General features: G+C 53.1%; 4 protein-coding genes across 4 annotated transcripts; all 4 read left to right on the forward strand.

Moving 5' to 3' along the window:
- The first annotated feature begins 91 nt into the window (after nucleotides 1-91).
- SMAC4_03878 (uncharacterized protein) lies at nucleotides 92-3,341 on the forward strand. Its single transcript, XM_003347732.2, has 3 exons — nucleotides 92-628; nucleotides 715-1,317; nucleotides 1,367-3,341. Exons 1-3 carry the CDS (start codon nucleotides 304-306, stop codon nucleotides 3,187-3,189), a joined length of 2,751 nt encoding a protein of 916 aa, XP_003347780.1. The 5' UTR covers nucleotides 92-303; the 3' UTR covers nucleotides 3,190-3,341.
- A 1,399-nt stretch (nucleotides 3,342-4,740) lies between these two features.
- On the forward strand, nucleotides 4,741-7,755 carry SMAC4_03877 (uncharacterized protein). Its single transcript, XM_003347731.2, has 7 exons — nucleotides 4,741-5,272; nucleotides 5,477-5,605; nucleotides 5,674-5,679; nucleotides 5,735-5,901; nucleotides 6,355-6,431; nucleotides 6,484-6,580; nucleotides 6,636-7,755. Exons 1-7 carry the CDS (start codon nucleotides 5,221-5,223, stop codon nucleotides 7,053-7,055), a joined length of 948 nt encoding a protein of 315 aa, XP_003347779.1. The 5' UTR covers nucleotides 4,741-5,220; the 3' UTR covers nucleotides 7,056-7,755.
- A 529-nt stretch (nucleotides 7,756-8,284) lies between these two features.
- On the forward strand, nucleotides 8,285-10,908 carry SMAC4_03876 (uncharacterized protein; the record flags this gene model as incomplete). Its single annotated transcript, XM_066090015.1, has 4 exons — nucleotides 8,285-8,806; nucleotides 8,885-9,749; nucleotides 9,813-10,109; nucleotides 10,172-10,908. The coding sequence occupies 4 exons, from the start codon at nucleotides 8,285-8,287 to the stop codon at nucleotides 10,552-10,554; spliced, it is 2,067 nt and encodes a 688-aa protein (XP_065947653.1). The 3' UTR covers nucleotides 10,555-10,908.
- Nucleotides 10,909-11,160: 252 nt separating this feature from the next.
- Nucleotides 11,161-13,699, forward strand: SMAC4_03875 (uncharacterized protein). Its single transcript, XM_003347729.2, has 4 exons — nucleotides 11,161-12,122; nucleotides 12,225-12,380; nucleotides 12,442-12,817; nucleotides 12,882-13,699. Exons 1-4 carry the CDS (start codon nucleotides 11,765-11,767, stop codon nucleotides 13,060-13,062), a joined length of 1,071 nt encoding a protein of 356 aa, XP_003347777.1. The 5' UTR covers nucleotides 11,161-11,764; the 3' UTR covers nucleotides 13,063-13,699.
- Nucleotides 13,700-16,007: the final 2,308 nt, after the last annotated feature.

Here is a 16,007-nt window from a genome sequence, read left to right on the forward strand (position 1 = left end):
TCTGGGTCCGGGTCCGTTGCAACCCACACCAGCCATCTGCCTTTTATATATCTTTTCTTTGTTGTCAGTCTGTCGAGTGACAGCTTCCGGGCTTCAACCTTTTTCATTGTCTGAGCTGGTCCCTTGAGGCCACTCACTCTTCCATTCTTCCTTATAACAGTTTATATGCAGTAACCGAAACGCTGCATTGACACGACTGACAACAGCATTCCTTCGGGTACGCACGTCTCGGTTGCTTTGGTCTTAGCAGACCACATCCGCATCCACACCGCCAACGGCAACCCTTGAACCGTCTTCGACAAGATGGCCTCAACCCTAACAGACGCGGTCCTCAAGACCGTCATCAGAGCCGTCGAAGCAGCCACAACTGCGTCAAATTCCTCCACAAACGCGACAACTCCAAGCGTCAACGGCCAAGCCGGTGTTCTCGAGGGAGCCAACCCAACGAAATACAGCGCCTCGGCACCCATCACCTTATTCATCATCCAGGCCGGCATCGTCATCATCTTTTGCCAGCTTCTGTCTTACCCGCTACGATGGATCAATCAACCCAAAGTCATTGCCGAAGTCATTGGCGGCATTCTACTCGGTCCTTCCGTTATGATGAGGATACCCGGTTTTGAAGAAAGTACGTGACTTCACTCGGCGGCACTTACACCCATCCACCTATACTCACTCAAAGCCAACTACTTACTAACATTGCCGAAAAAACAGCAATCTTCCCCAAAGAATCCATGCCCGTCTTCAACAACGTCGCCAACCTCGGTCTCATCATCTTCCTCTTCCTCGTCGCTCTCGAAGTCGACATGCGCATGTTCACCTCCAACTGGAAAGTCGCCCTCTCCGTCGGTCTAGCCGGCATGATCCTCCCTTTCGGCTTGGGATTCGGCATTGCCTGGGGTTTATACCACCAGTTCCACAATGACGGGACAACCGTACCCATTAGTTTTGGCGTATACGGTCTCTTCATCGGAACGGCTTTGTCTATCACTGCGTTCCCTGTGCTTTGTCGTATTCTGACTGAGCTCAAGCTGCTGAGAAGCAACGTGGGCGTGACGGTGTTGGCGGCGGGAATTGGGAATGATGTCACGGGTTGGATTTTGCTGGCGCTTTGCGTGGCATTGGTGAATAATAACAGTGGGTTGGCGGCGCTGTGGGCGTTGCTGTGCTGCATTGGGTGGATTCTGTTCTTGGTGTTTGCGGTGAGGCCGCCTTTCATGTGGTGGGTGAGGAGAACGGGGAGCTTGCAGAATGGACCTACGCAGGGTGTTGTTGCGTTGACTTTGTTGCTCGTCCTCTTTTCAGCTTTCTTTACGAGTCAGTATACCCTTCCTTAATACTTACTTACCTCTGCTAACCAGGACAGACATCATTGGCATCCACGCCATCTTTGGCGCATTCCTGGTCGGCTTGATCTGCCCTCATGAGGGTGGTTTTGCCATCAAGATGACCGAAAAGATCGAGGATCTCATCTCCGTCCTCTTCCTCCCCCTTTACTTCGCCCTCTCCGGTCTCAGCACCAACCTTGGTCTCCTTAATGATGGGATCACCTGGGGCTATGTGATCGGAGTCATCGCCTGCGCCTTCGCCGGCAAGATCATTGGCGGAACTCTCGCTGCCCGAGCCAACAAGCTCCTCTGGCGCGAATCTTTCACCATCGGATGTCTGATGAGCTGCAAGGGTCTCGTCGAGCTCATTGTGTTGAACATCGGTCTCCAAGCCAAGATCCTTTCCCAAAGGACCTTCACCATCTTCGTCGTCATGGCCCTCGTCACCACCGTCGCCACTACCCCCCTCACCAAAGCCCTGTATCCCCCTTGGTATCAGCGCAAAGTCGAAAAATGGCGTCGTGGCGAGATCGACTGGGACGAAAACCCGATTGCCCCATCCGAATCCGAGTCAAGCACCTCCGATCCTTCCAAGTCCGTCGGCGACCAATTCCAAATCCAACGCATGCTCGTCTATCTCCGTCTCGACAGTTTGCCCTCTCTCTTCGCCTTCATCACCCTCCTTAGTCCCCAGACCGAGAATACCCCTAAACCCGAGCTTGACTCCACTGTCGAAGACACCGGCGAAGGCAGCAAATCTGTCCCAGTCACGATCACCAGAAAGACCAAGCCCCTCGAAGTCCACGGCCTCCGTCTCATTGAGCTCACCGATCGTACGTCTTCCGTCATGCAAGTAACCGAAGACCTAGCCGAAGAGCTCTACTCCCTTCGCGATCCCGTGATCAACACCTTCCGCACGTTTTCCTCTTTGTCGCCGATGTCCAACAACGTCGCCGTCTCGGGCCGCGTAGCCGTCGTCCCCGAGTATTCTTATGCCGAAACACTCACTTCCCATGCCGCTGATACGCAGTCGGAGTTTGCCCTGATTCCATGGAGCGAATACGGCAGTCTGTCAGACTTTGACCAACCTCTTTCCCTCTCGGGTGCCAGCGATCGATTCAAGGGTAACACTCCCCACCTGGAATTTGTCCACAAGACCTTAGCAAAAGCAGAGAAGGTTTGCAACGCGGGTATTTTCATCGACAACGGCTTTGGCGGTTTTGGTCCTCGTCCCGCGCAGTCCCCCGGTGGACTCACCCGTTCAAAGTCAGGCGTCTCCCTCCACTCCCAACACCACCGCACGCCAGCTTTGGCAACATACCCCACCATCACCGATCGCACTCACCACGTCTTCCTTCCGTTCATCGGTGGCGCTGATGATCGCGTTGCCCTGCGCTTGGTTCTGCAGCTGGCGAGGAAGGAGAATGTTACGGCAACGGTTGTGCATCTCAAGTTTTCCGGCTCTAACCCCGAAAATGACGAGGACGCAACACTTCTCGCAACCCTCCGCGACTCACTGCCCGCGGATGTTTCTTCACGAGTAGTATTCGAGGAGTCCAAGTTGACAGAAGGCAAGAACAACCTCTCGGAAACGGTGCTTGGCTTAGCCAAGGTTACTGTTGGGCAGAAGAAGGGCGGAGCGGGCGATGTGGTTGTTGTTGGCCGACGGCATGGGAAGGTTGATGGTGAGGGTGCTGCGACGAGTAGTGCGGCTGCTAGCAGCAGCAGGGTGGATGTTGGTAGTAGTGCGAACGGAGGGTTAGATTTGGGCAAGACGGTGGGTGTTGTTGCGGAGGGATTGGTTAGTAATGCGGTGGCTGCTAGTGTTTTGGTTGTGCAGGCTGGTGGGAAGAGGAAGTAAAGAGTCTTTGGTGGTGAGGACTGATCGATGTGGTTGTGGATGTTGATGTGGGATGGGTTTAATGATCATGATAATATGAGCGTAATGGTAAATTGAATAAACTGGTTAATTGCATATCGATTGCCACAGGTGCACGTAACTGTGTATTGGTAATGGTCCGTTTTCCCTGGTCGTGAAACTTGCGATATCACCCTGGTTTGTTTGTCATGGTTGTTCTTCTGCCAGGACAGAGGAGGTCGTAAAGAAATGCCAGGTGGCAAGGCTTGCATAGTCATATGAACTGATTCGAGAAGTGTGAGAGGATAAGGAGAAAATCAAGAAGACTCAAAAGGTCGGGGGAGGCCAATTCCAAGAAGTGAAGATGTCGGGGCCGGCCGTGGATTCCTCCCGGTGCCTGTGCCTTCCTTCCTGTACTATGCTGTTTTCCTCTCCTTCCTTTTGAGAATAACCTCCTCTTCCCTAGGTAGGTAGACGGGGCATTCCTTCCCGAACGCTGGGTGTGTCTATTTCCGAGGTGGGGTATGGCGGGCACCGAGATCTAACCTCAAACTGTACCGTAGGGTACCCAGAACGAGCAAGCGCTCTTATCGATAGTCGACGATCCCAATTTCGCATACAAAAACTCAACACTTGCCGGTGAACATCTGGAACAATAGATCTGGAAGCGGGACAAAATGACAGGAAACAAAGCGTCACCATCCCAGCCGGCGCAATGACATGAATCAGATCAGCCCTGTTGGGAATGGAAGCTCTGGGGTTTTGAGATATGAGATGCTCCATAGAATTGCATCAGAGAGAGAGGCCAAAGCTCCTTGTGTTTACACAAAGCTATTTTTGAGCTGGTGATGACTTCATCCTCAACACCATTGCTACCCTCATGAATCTCGACAATGCCATGCCAATATATCAAACAAGGCTCCGACAGCCAAGTATAAAAACAAAACCAATCGCATTCCCCAGAAACACATCGGCGGCGACCAGCAGCAGCAGCGGCATCAAACAAGGAGGGGTGCCCGTGCAACGCGTGCATCATGCCTTGCCCTTTCCCCTCTCGCAAGGACCAGGGTGGTTGTGACACATTCTCGCATTCAGGGCACTGCTGGTTTCCTACTGGACAGATAATAGCCTTGGCGGCCCACATCTTCCCGCACCCCACTCGTCTATGATGCCTGCCCGCCGTCCACTGCTTGCCAGAGCCAGGCCCATGCCTTTTTCAGTGGGTTGAGTGCCTGGTTTTGGCTGTAACCGTAGGCGGCACAGCGGCAGTTCCGAGGTCGTCGTCGTCGTCCTCGCTGACGGAAGTGACTGTAGCGCAACAGGGCAGGCATTTTCACTGGCACGACTGTGCTGCAGGAGACCGGTCGGCGCTTGTGACTTTGTGAGTTCCATTTTCTTCGTTTGCGTGGTGCGCTGAAATCTTTTCCCTCTTTTTCTGTTCCTTCCTTGTCCTGGTTCAGTTGTGCTGCTGCAGCAACAGGGCCCGTCCACCTACTTCCCTCTTCCGCAACCCGCCCTGACTTTCAATCCTTCCTCCACTTTTCTTTCATCCCTCATCCACCCAACCGTGTCCCGTCGCTGACAGCTTCCTCTCCTCCAACATCCTGTGGGCTTTTCCCACCATCCATCATTCCCAACTTTGAAACTCTCAATAACCACACAATACCGCGACGACAACTTGACGCCCATTCGTCGCGTGATTAAATCTCGTCTCTGATCGAATCATCCGAGCGATACCACTACCCACCACAACTTGGCTGACGTGCCCTCTCTGCGCCTCCCGCCCCTCCGCCCAGAGTGGTCTCTCTCACGGCTTGCACTTTGACTGGTCGGCGCGCGAACAAGGCTCCGGACAAGTTTTTACGCAGCTTTTTACGAGGCTTTGGCAGGACACATACAGGACGTCGCGCTTATTACCCCGACCAACCCCCTCTTCACCTCGCCAGGCTCCGTTCTCTTCTGTCGTGTCGGCCTTCATCCGCCCTACCACAACTTGGCTATCCTGTACAGGTTTCGCAAACACGATTCGACACAATGACTGAAGTATCGTCGACCCGTCTCTACCTGGGCAACCTGCCCCGGCACGGTGAGTGACCTGGATCTACAACACCAACATCACCACCACAGCCACCGTCGACCAGCGGCCGTCTCCCATGATCAAGGATCAATCACTCCCTATTCGCAGCGAGGCTACCTGTTCCGTCCAGCTGTTCCTGCTCTGGCCCCTGGTCCGGTCCGGTCTGGTCTGGTCTGGTCCATCCGACGGTACACAATGCTGACTCCCGCAAAGCAACCAAGGCCGATGTGGAAGCCCACTTTGCAACTCATGGCACCGGCGAGATCACCGAAATCAAGCTCATGAACGGCTTCGGTTTCATCGAGTACAAGGATGCCATGGACGCTCGCGATGTTGTTCCTGGTAAGTGCTCTCTGTGTGTGTCGCAGTAACATGAAAGAAACACGCGCTAACCGTCCTTATCTCTCCAGCTTTCCGTACGTTTTCAACCCTTTCTCCTCGCTACGATATCGACCGACTAACAATAACAAGATGGATCGGACTTCATGGGAGAGCGCCTTACTGTTCAGTTTGCACGTGGCGCCCGTCACCGTGAAGGAGGTCCCGGTTTCACCCACGAGCGTAACAGCCAACCCAGGCCCCGACGCACGCCTCACCGGATGCAAATCTCTGGCCTTCCCAATGAAACCAGCTGGCAGGTCTGTCACCCTTCCACTTCCTTGTGCGCCGCTTGATCATCATATGGATTTCTCTCTTTCTCCGGGCTACCTATGGATTCCGCACCCTACTCTGTTCTCGCATCCCCCAGCATGGCATATTCCCCGTCACACAGTCACACGCAAGTTTGGCCTTTCGGACTTCGTCATTTTCCTATTACCGACTGTTTGGGGTCCGGCCGTTCCAGCTGAACGCACTTGGCTCTCTCTTGTACACCCAAACTGGCTCTATCCGGCTTCCTTCACTTCATCCTTCTCAGTATTGCCGTTGGAGTTTCTTGTTAGGGCTGGACTAGGGCAGATGACACCCCAGAGCCGGATGACAACCTGCCATACAAAACCGGCTTCCTGGACACGTTCTTGCTGGTTGTGATACATGGGAGGACCACCAACTGCCAGATCCCGGACTTCAACTTACTCGACTTGGCTTTTTAGGATCTCAAGGACTTTGCTCGTCAGTCCGGACTTGATGTCGTCTATAGCGAGACTACACGCAACCAGAACGGTGAAGGGTATGTAACCTCGGTGAAGGTTGGTCAACGTTTCCACTGACCGATTTTACAGCTTCGTTGAGTTCGAGAATGCCGCCGATTTGAGGACCGCAGTTGAGAAACTCGACAACCGCGAGTTCAAGGGCCAGCGCGTGACTTGCGTTGCCAATGTAAGGACTACCATCATCTGCTTAAATGGGTATGGTTATTGACATTTGGAATTAGACCCAACCCGACATCCCCAGAAACGATCACCGCGCTCGCTCGAGGTCGCCGCGTGGCCGCCCATACCCCCCTCCCGTGGACGACTACGACCGCCGTGGACCCCCTCCTCGTGGATACAGCCCCCGCCGTGACGGATACCGCGATGGCTACCGTGACAGGTCGCCCCCACCGAGGCGCGAGTACTATGAGGACAGGAGAGGTGGTTACCGCTCGCCACCCAGGCGCCCACTCGACGACTACCCTCCCCCTCGCGGACGCTACGACGACCCGTACCGCGCTCCCCGCGATTACCCTCCCGACCCGTACATGAGCGGCCGCGGGGATGCTTACGATCGCCGCGCTCCTCCCGTGGACTTCCCTCCGCGTGACCCGTACCCCCGCGAGCCCTACCCGCCTCGTGACTACGGCCGTCGCTATTAGACGGAGCGAGCGGCTTCAGTAAATGGTCACGGGGACCATTATACAACACCGGGGCCTCGCCAGAGGATTCGGTCTTCAACTCCCGCTGAGCCCACCTGTCCGACCTGTCGAGAGTTCTTTCCCACCGAAAACCATTTCAATAGCCACATCTACCGGGGCAGCTGCCGATCCAGCCCTCCGAGCGTTACGCCGGAGACTGATCCTCATATGACTGATTGAACTTCCATGTACCCGCGGCCTTCTTAAGCCACGGTTACCAACGAGGTACAAAGCTGTGGTGCAGTGCTTTTAGTATTAGAGGGTTGCTGATGGGAAGACTCATGTAGCACGTGGACAACGAGCATGAGACACGATTGCTGAAGTATTTCTTTGTCTTCAGACGTTCATATCATTATGGTATGGTAAAAAGCGGCGCCAGAGCTGTACCAGTAGTGCTATGGGAGCCTGGTATGAATCGCCCTGCGCAAGTGTAGATTTGGTAGGGTTTGTTTTGTTCGTTTCGTGTTGGATGAATAGTTTGATTCTCAGCGCATGTCTCTTTTTTTCTGTTTACGTGGAATACGGAATCGTTTCGAGCAAAAGAAAACGAGGAATTGCTTGAAGGGGTATGGTTTATGGATCAGATGTATTTGTTTGCGTTCTTGGTACCTACCAGTAGGGTTTCCATCAAATTTAGTATAGCAGCTCTTGGGGTACCCGTGCAGATGATGTGATCTTCACTGAGCATGTTGACATTTTTTGCCGAGCGCTTCCCCAGGATCAACATCCATAAGGCATAATTACTGAAGAGTGAAGGAAGGAACAGCCCGTGAAAGTCGTGAACAGACCTCAACGGTGTTGATCCCCCCGGTCGCTGTGGGGGTTGTTGGATTAAGCTTTTGTGGGGCAATGAGCTGCCGGTGCGCTAGCGCCTAAGCCCACTGTGAAGTGGACTGGTAGCGCTGGCCAATCAGTGGGTGCAGAGCCTGGGCGAGTCCCCGTCGAAATTTTTCCCAAACTTTCGGTCGATTCGAATTGGGGATCGAATCAGTTTCGTAGCTCGAGTGCAGGCCCCTCCTCCACTTCCAAACCAAAACACATTCTTCATCTTCCATCTTTCCCTCCATTGACCAAACCACAACCGTCTCCAGCCGACTGATCACCCACTCCCACCGTGTTTTTCACTTCATAACCACTGTCCCTCAAGATCAGATTAATACCACACCTCACAACCCAGATACCCTGACACAATGGCGCCCAAGCGCAAGTTGAACGAGACGGACGAGCCGTCGGTCGTGGCCGAGCCCCAGACCCAGAAGAAGACCAAGAAGGCCTCAACCGAGAAGAAGGAAAAGAAGGAGAAGAAGTCCAAGTCGCAGAATGTTAAACCACAGGAGGAGGAGAAGCACGAGGAGACCCAACAACAAGAGCAACAAGAACAAGCCGAGGAGGAGCAACAGCTCGAGCAACAACTAAAGGACGAGCAAAAACAACAAGACGAAAAGGACGAGAAGAAGAACAAGAGCCAGGAGGACCAGAAGAAGGAGAACGAGAATGACGATGCCGACTTGACCTTCTCCGACCTGGGTCTCGACCCTCGCCTCGTGCAGGCCGTTGCGAAACAGAGCTTCGAGAAGCCGACGCTTGTGCAAAGAAAGGCGATCCCGCTTGCGCTAGCAGGCCAGGACGTGTTGTGCAAGGCGAATACGGGATCTGGCAAAACGGCGGCGTATGTGTTGCCTGTGTTGAGTGGCATTCTTAAGAGGAAGGCTGTGAGTTTATCTTATCACCTGGGAGAATGGAATGGGTTGTGACAGAGATGGATTGCTAACGAAATGGAAACTTGACAGACCGATTCAGCCCCGTTCACCTCCGCCCTCATCCTCGTCCCCACGCGCGAACTCGCCGACCAAGTCCACAAAGCCATCGACGCCTTCTCCGCCTTCTGCACCAAGGACATCCAATCCGCCAAGCTGACCGACAACGTGTCCGACGCCGTTCTCCGGTCTCTCCTCGCCAACGCCCCTGACGTGATCGTCTCCACCCCCGCCCGCGCCTGGCATAACATCGAGTCTGGCGCTCTCAGCGTCGCCAAGCTGCAGTACCTGGTTCTCGACGAGGCCGACCTCGTCCTGTCCTACGGCTACGACGAAGACATGGAGAACATTGCCCGCTCGCTTCCCAAGGGCGGCGTCCAAACCACCATGATGTCCGCGACTCTCGTGTCCGACGAGCTCGACACCCTCAAGGGCTTCTTCTGCCGCAACCCCACCATGCTGGACCTGAAGGAGTCCTTCAGCGCCGAGGACGAGAAGCTGACGCAGTTCTACGTCAAGTGCGGCGAGGACGACAAGTGGCTGATTTCGTACCTGATCTTCAAGCTGCAGCTGATCAAGGGCCCCTGCCTGGTGTTTGTGGCGGACATCGATCGCGCGTATCGGTTGAAGCTTTTCTTTGAGCAGTTCAGCATTCGCAGCTGTGTGCTCAACTCGGAGCTGCCAATTAATACCCGCATCAAGATCATTGAGGAGTTCAATAGGGGTATTTACGATATCATCATTGCGTCGGATGAGAGGAGCGAGGTGTTCTTGGAGGATGAGAAGAAGACCGAGGAGAAGGCTGAGAAGAAGGAGGATGGTGAGGATAAGGACAAGAAGAGCGGCAAGGGAAAGAAGAAGAAGGGTAGAAGGGATCAGGAGTACGGTGTTTCGCGAGGTAAGTCTGATTTGACTGTCCATGGTTGGGATTTTCTGGATACTAACTAACTTTTGTTTTCAGGCATCGACTTCAAGAACGTTGCCGCCGTTATCAACTTCGACATGCCCACCTCTTCCTCTTCCTACATCCACCGGATAGGCCGCACCGCCCGCGCCGGTCGCGCGGGTATTGCTCTGTCCATGGTCGTCCCCCACGACCTCTTCGGCAAGCACAAGCCCACGTCTATCAAGCAGTGCGAGAAGGACGAGAAGGTTCTGGCCAAGGTTATGCGTCAGCAGGCCAAGCTCAACCGCAAGTTGGAGCCGTACAACTTTAACAAGGACCAGATGGAGGCTTTCCGTTATCGTATGAACGATGGTCAGTCCCCCCCCTGCCTGCTTCCCCCCCTTCTAGTTCCCTAACTAACGTACATGCCATAGCCCTCCGTGCCGTAACAAAAGTAGCAATCCGCGAAGCCCGCACCCGTGAGCTTCGGCAAGAACTCATGCGCTCCGAGACTTTGAAGCGCTACTTCGAAGAGAACCCCAACGAGCTCTCTCATCTGCGCCACGACGGCGAGCTGGGAACCAAGATGCGCCAGCAGGCCCATCTCAAGCACGTGCCCGATTACCTTTTGCCTCGCGACGGCAAGAACGCCTTGACCGAAAGCCAGGTGGGCTTTGTGCCGTTTAGGAAGCATGATGATGGGAAGAAACAGAAGGGGAAGAAGGGGGCGAAGGGTGGAAAGGGAGGGCATGGGAAGTATAAGAAGGGGCCTGGGGGGAGGAAGAATGTGCTGAAGACTTTTAGGGTTAGGAAGTGAGTCTCTGGACCGGGCGTCTGGTGGACCAGAAAAGGGGTTTGCATTTTTTCGGTGTTTGTACGGATGGCTTGTTAAAAAATACCTAGGCTAGGATCGTTGGTCTGAAGGGGAATTAGATATCATTGCAGATGAAAGTAAATAACCTCAATATGAAACTGAAACGTGCTACCTTCTAAGGCTGATAAAAGCGATGTGAGACGGGATGAAGCGTCAGGGGGGCAGGCAGGTGCGGCGTGTTCATCGTCAGCGTAGATTCTGGAGTTCTGGAAAAGTTTCACATGTCATAGTAGATGCCTTGATCTCCTCTTCCTTCCATCTCATCTGACTGAAAATCGGAACGTGTTGATCATTCCCATCCTCGATTTCCCGAAGACCGCAGATTTCATCTGATAGAAAAGCACACGGCATTTGTCACCCAACCATCATCCCCTGAGCATGGTAGGGTTATAGGTGTGAGCGGACACAACCCAGGGTTAACTATGCATCATGAATCGGAACGAGACCGAAGCTTCCCCACACGTCGAGCTAAGTGGTCTGTGCGCAAACTGTCGGGTGCGGCTCTGGACCGCTCTGCCCGCTGTGGGTGTGACCCTCGAACGCCGGCAGGAGCAGGAGACGAGGTTCGACTCCAGCAGGCGGGCGCCATCCAGCTTGGTTCTTTCATCTTGATTCTTGCCCGCCAACTAACTACAACCAAATCCTACTCACCTAACTACTACAGCCAGATCACCTCACCGACACCACTTCTGCCTACCTCTACCAACCAACAATACAAACCACTCTCATTCTGCCATATTTTGCGTTTATACCAATCTTTTCAAAGACCCGTCGCGATCGTCAAGCACTTGCCTGCCGGGCCTGTGACTGTTTTCTGCAATCTGCACTTTAATCCGCCGCCCCCGTCGCCGCCTTTGTTCTCCATCCAGCCAACGCCTCACACAACACTTTGTCTACTCTACACAACCTACCCGCCCGAACGAAGCCGTTGACACCGCTGCTCTGATATATCCGCCATCGAAAAAGAGAGACCCTCTACGCGCCCGACGACACCCCTCTCATGCCGCCCGGCCTGCCGTTGCCCCATCGTCAAGTTCCTGGCGAAAGATAACCAACAATCCGACAACATCAGCGCCATCCCCGAGTTCTCCATCGATTTATATCCAGACAGCTCCGACGTCTTTGACCCACCACTCCACGACACACAGCCAAGATGATGCAGAATCCCCATGTCTACGGCCACCACCAGTACCCCCAGGCCGACTCTGCCTGGCTTCACCAACAGACCTCCCACCACCAGCACGCCCAGGCTGCCGCCGCCGCCGCCAATGTTGCCCAGCAGCAGCACTATAACCGCATGGCCGGCGCACATAACAATGTGAATGCCCTCGCCGCCGCCACCCATGCGCAGGATAATGCCATTGAGCCCGTGGTCTCGGACGACAACCGCCGTACCCTGCAGTACATAGCCGATCTGCTGAACGAGAATACCAGGGAGGCGGCGCTCCTGGAGCTCAGCAAGAAGCGAGAACAGGTTCCCGAACTGGCCCTAATTCTCTGGCACTCGTTCGGTAAGTACTACTGATTGATCTATAACTCGGAGCCCCTCCCCCGCCGCTTCGTGGCCTCGCGCGAGCCTTGTCCGCCGATCATGCGCTAACCCCCATGTCTAGGAGTTATGACATCTCTCCTCCAGGAGATTATCAGTGTCTATACCCTCCTCAACCCCTCTCAGCTCACCGCTGCTGCCTCTAACCGGGTCTGCAATGCCCTCGCCCTCCTTCAGTGCGTGGCGTCTCACAACGAGACGCGTACCCTCTTCCTCAACGGTGGGTTGCCCCTTTGTTACAAGCCAAGACCGATTACACTTGCTAACTTTGTTTTCCTCAGCGCACATCCCCCTCTTCCTCTACCCGTTCCTGAACACGACGTCTAAGTCGCGCCCGTTTGAATACCTCCGGCTTACTTCGCTGGGGGTCATCGGTGCGCTTGTCAAAAACGATTCGACCGAGGTCATCAACTTCCTCCTCACGACCGAGATCATTCCCCTCTGCCTTAGAATCATGGAGACCGGGTCGGAGCTCAGCAAGACGGTTGCTATTTTCATCGTCCAGAAGATTCTGCTCGATGACAATGGTCTTAACTACATCTGTGCCACTTATGAGCGCTTCTACGCTGTCGGCACCGTCCTCAGCAATATGGTTGCGCAGCTCGTCGAGCAGCAAACCGCTAGGCTCCTCAAACATGTTGTTAGGTGCTTCTTGAGGTATGTTTTTCATCCCATCCTTGAACTCTCTGGTTGTCGTTCGGTACTGACAACAGCAAAATAGACTTAGCGACAATGCTCGTGCCCGCGAAGCACTCCGCCAGTGCCTGCCGGAGCCCCTTCGCGACGCCACCTTCTCTTCGGTCCTGCGCGACGACGCCGCCACCAAGCGTTGCCTGGCGCAGCTCCTCATCAACCTGTCCGATAATGTAGTCGAACCCAGCACCAGCGGTCTTGGAATTTAAAAACCACCCCTTTGCGATTTGGTCAATTTGCCACTCTGGACGCGCACGCTCTCGGCTTCGCAAAGCAGCAACTATTCATGGCAAAGGAACAACCTGCTAACTCGAGACCTTTTTCCGTTTGGCTATAGGGTGAGAAGTGGATTGAACGCTTCTACAAGTAGGGATGAAAGGTTATGGGTTGTGGCTACAAATGAGTGGTCTGGAACTTTAACCCCTTTAGCAGCGCATAGCCAGCCAGCCATAAAGCCATACCCAGGACCGCACGCAAAAGCTATTCGACAACAACCAAAAGGGCCCTATGGCTACTGGCTCACATACAACATGTCGTCAGAGTACAAGATCAGCAGCAGTCGATATCCATTGACGCAAAAAGCAAAGAGCGAAATCCCAACAGAGAGGACCAAGGACATTCAGCATGCATAGTGGAAGGATGATGGACCAAACGATGGTTGGAACCAGCGGACGACGAAGAGAGGATGAGAAGGATGAATGGATTTATTGGTGACGGTGAACGAAAGATACCCCCAAATTTTACGTAGCTTCCTAACTCTTTTTTTCTTTCTTTCTGTGTGCACAAGACGCCTATACAGTACAATGCTTCATAGTTTTCTTCTTTTTTGGGGGAGAGATTTTGGGCTTTTGGCTGGGGGGAAAGGGGTTGGGGGTTTATGCGTGGTGGGGGGGTTTGGAAGGTTTACATACTTCAGCTTTCTGTCTGTATTCATCATTTGTTGGGACGAAAATTGGCTGCCTGGCCGGCTGGCTGGCGGCGTGGGGTCAACAAAGAAGGCCATGGTTCATATATCATCTTATGCCCAGGAAGGGGAGGAGGGGAAGCGGAAGGGTGGAAGGATGGCAAGTGGCTGGCGGGATGGTTGAGGGCCCTTCCTTGGTTGGGGATGCAAAGTTGGGAAGGACTGGTGGTGTGGTCGATATACACTTTCAGAGGTTCAACGTGGTCGGCGGCATGGTCACGGAAAGACATGTTTGAGAGGGGCGCATCGAGGCAACGATCGATGCTACTCGCTGGGCCATTCACTGGGAATGGGTTGGACAACATCAGCGAGGGAGGGCAAGTCAACTCCAGTGGCACAATCAACGTTGATGGCGCTCACCAGACACATTCGTGTGGGCGAAAGGACAATGAGTCAGCAACCATTTTCCTGGGCACATCGTTGGTTACAAACAATTGCATATCCACCCGGATGGAACAGACAACAGCGATAACCGTCAACAGGCAACAACCTTTCCCGGTCTAAACATCTCGAACATATCGACATGCGGCATCCGACACGTCAAAGGTATATAAGACAAAGAAGAGAACCAAAGACACCGAGGGTTACCCGGGTTCCGATAATGTTTTATGAGCGGAGGGACATATTCAAGAGGAGGGAACACGCATATGGTTATAGAAAAAGGGGGATAGCGGAAAGACGACCAAGGAAAGCGGAAAGACGACCAAGAAAAGGGGAAAGAAAGAGGAAGGGGGAAAGAGGGGGGGGGGGAGAGGACAGAGGGAGGAGATTGGAGAGGGAAAAGAGAAGAAAGGGAGACACGAAAGAGGAGGATTTCCACTTTTCTGTCCAGACAAAAAGCATCATTTATGTCATTCATCATGTATCTTTCGGCACTCGGCACCATGGGAAAGCGAGGATTCATACTTTATCACTTACTACATTGGGTGGGCGTTTTTGTTGATTTTTGGAGAGGGGACTGGGGATCATGGGGTGGGAGGAAAGAGGTGATGGGGTGATGGGGTAGGCATGTAGGGAGAAGGGGGTGGGGACATACCTATGGGGAGGAGGGAAGTAGAAGTTTGAGGTGTGGGTCTGGTTGTGTATATTGGGTAGCGGGATAGCGAGATATAGGAAGTTCAATGCATGGAATGGAAGCGTTTATGAAGATGATATACTTAAGTACTTAATGCTTGCTTGGGTACGTGATCTAGGAAGGCCTCTTTTACCACTTGACCTCCATGTCAATGAACGTTACAGCACGTAAAGGTGGTTTTCAGACTTGAGACACCAAAAATGAGACGCAAGTGATAATAAATCGAAGATAAGTACGAAAGTGGAAGCCAACACATACATGAATAGACAGGAAGGGGTCATTACATGCAATGATGGCAGATGAGAAATGGAAGATCAGAGACAAGATGGAACCTGGATACTCAAGGATCTGACAATCAAGTTTTCCCCATGGATTGAGGTACACCTGCCAGATATATGGAAGAAAGTTGAAACATCATGAGTGAAAGGCAAAGGTGATGTTGTTGGAGCAATCGATTACCGATGTTGACCAAGCTCTTATGTTATCGCAACACCGGCGGAGGATTGGGATTGCACTAACCGCCTGTTGTCCCTACATTGCTAAGCATCCAGCAATCTTGTCACCTTCAGCCCAAAAATACACTAATAGCACGTTAGTGTATCAAGTTCCTGTGCAGCAATAACGCTATAACACTCGGCATTAACTTACAGTGTTATTTCCCCATTCCCTGTGCATGTCCACATTCCACAATAGACCCCCGTCTCGAGGATGGACATGAATTTAACACGCCTTTCATGTAAATTAGTCTTTGACGAACTATGATGATTCTAAGAAAACCCAATGTTTTACCATTCCGCAGTCCCTCATTGGTCATCCCAGGAGAAGAAGATACGGAATTCGACGAGTGTCCGTCCCCTTTGCCGCTTTCACTCTCAGGACGCCGTATTGTCAAGACTCGAGAACTGAGCTGGGCTGATCAGGCTGCCGTGACATGAGAGCTACACACTTTCCGCCGGCATGGAACAGATCTTCACCAACCATCATCATATCTTGCCTAGAGGAAGTTGTGGTTTACCGGATACCCGACACTCAAGATGCTCCTGCCGCGAGAGAAAAAGAAGAAAAACAAGAAAAAAAAGAAAGAAAAAACTTTTGAAGAAAAAGAAGAAAAATGG

This window comes from Sordaria macrospora, chromosome 7, assembly GCF_033870435.1.
Source record: "Sordaria macrospora chromosome 7, complete sequence".
In the NCBI taxonomy this organism is placed as follows: domain Eukaryota; kingdom Fungi; phylum Ascomycota; class Sordariomycetes; order Sordariales; family Sordariaceae; genus Sordaria; species Sordaria macrospora.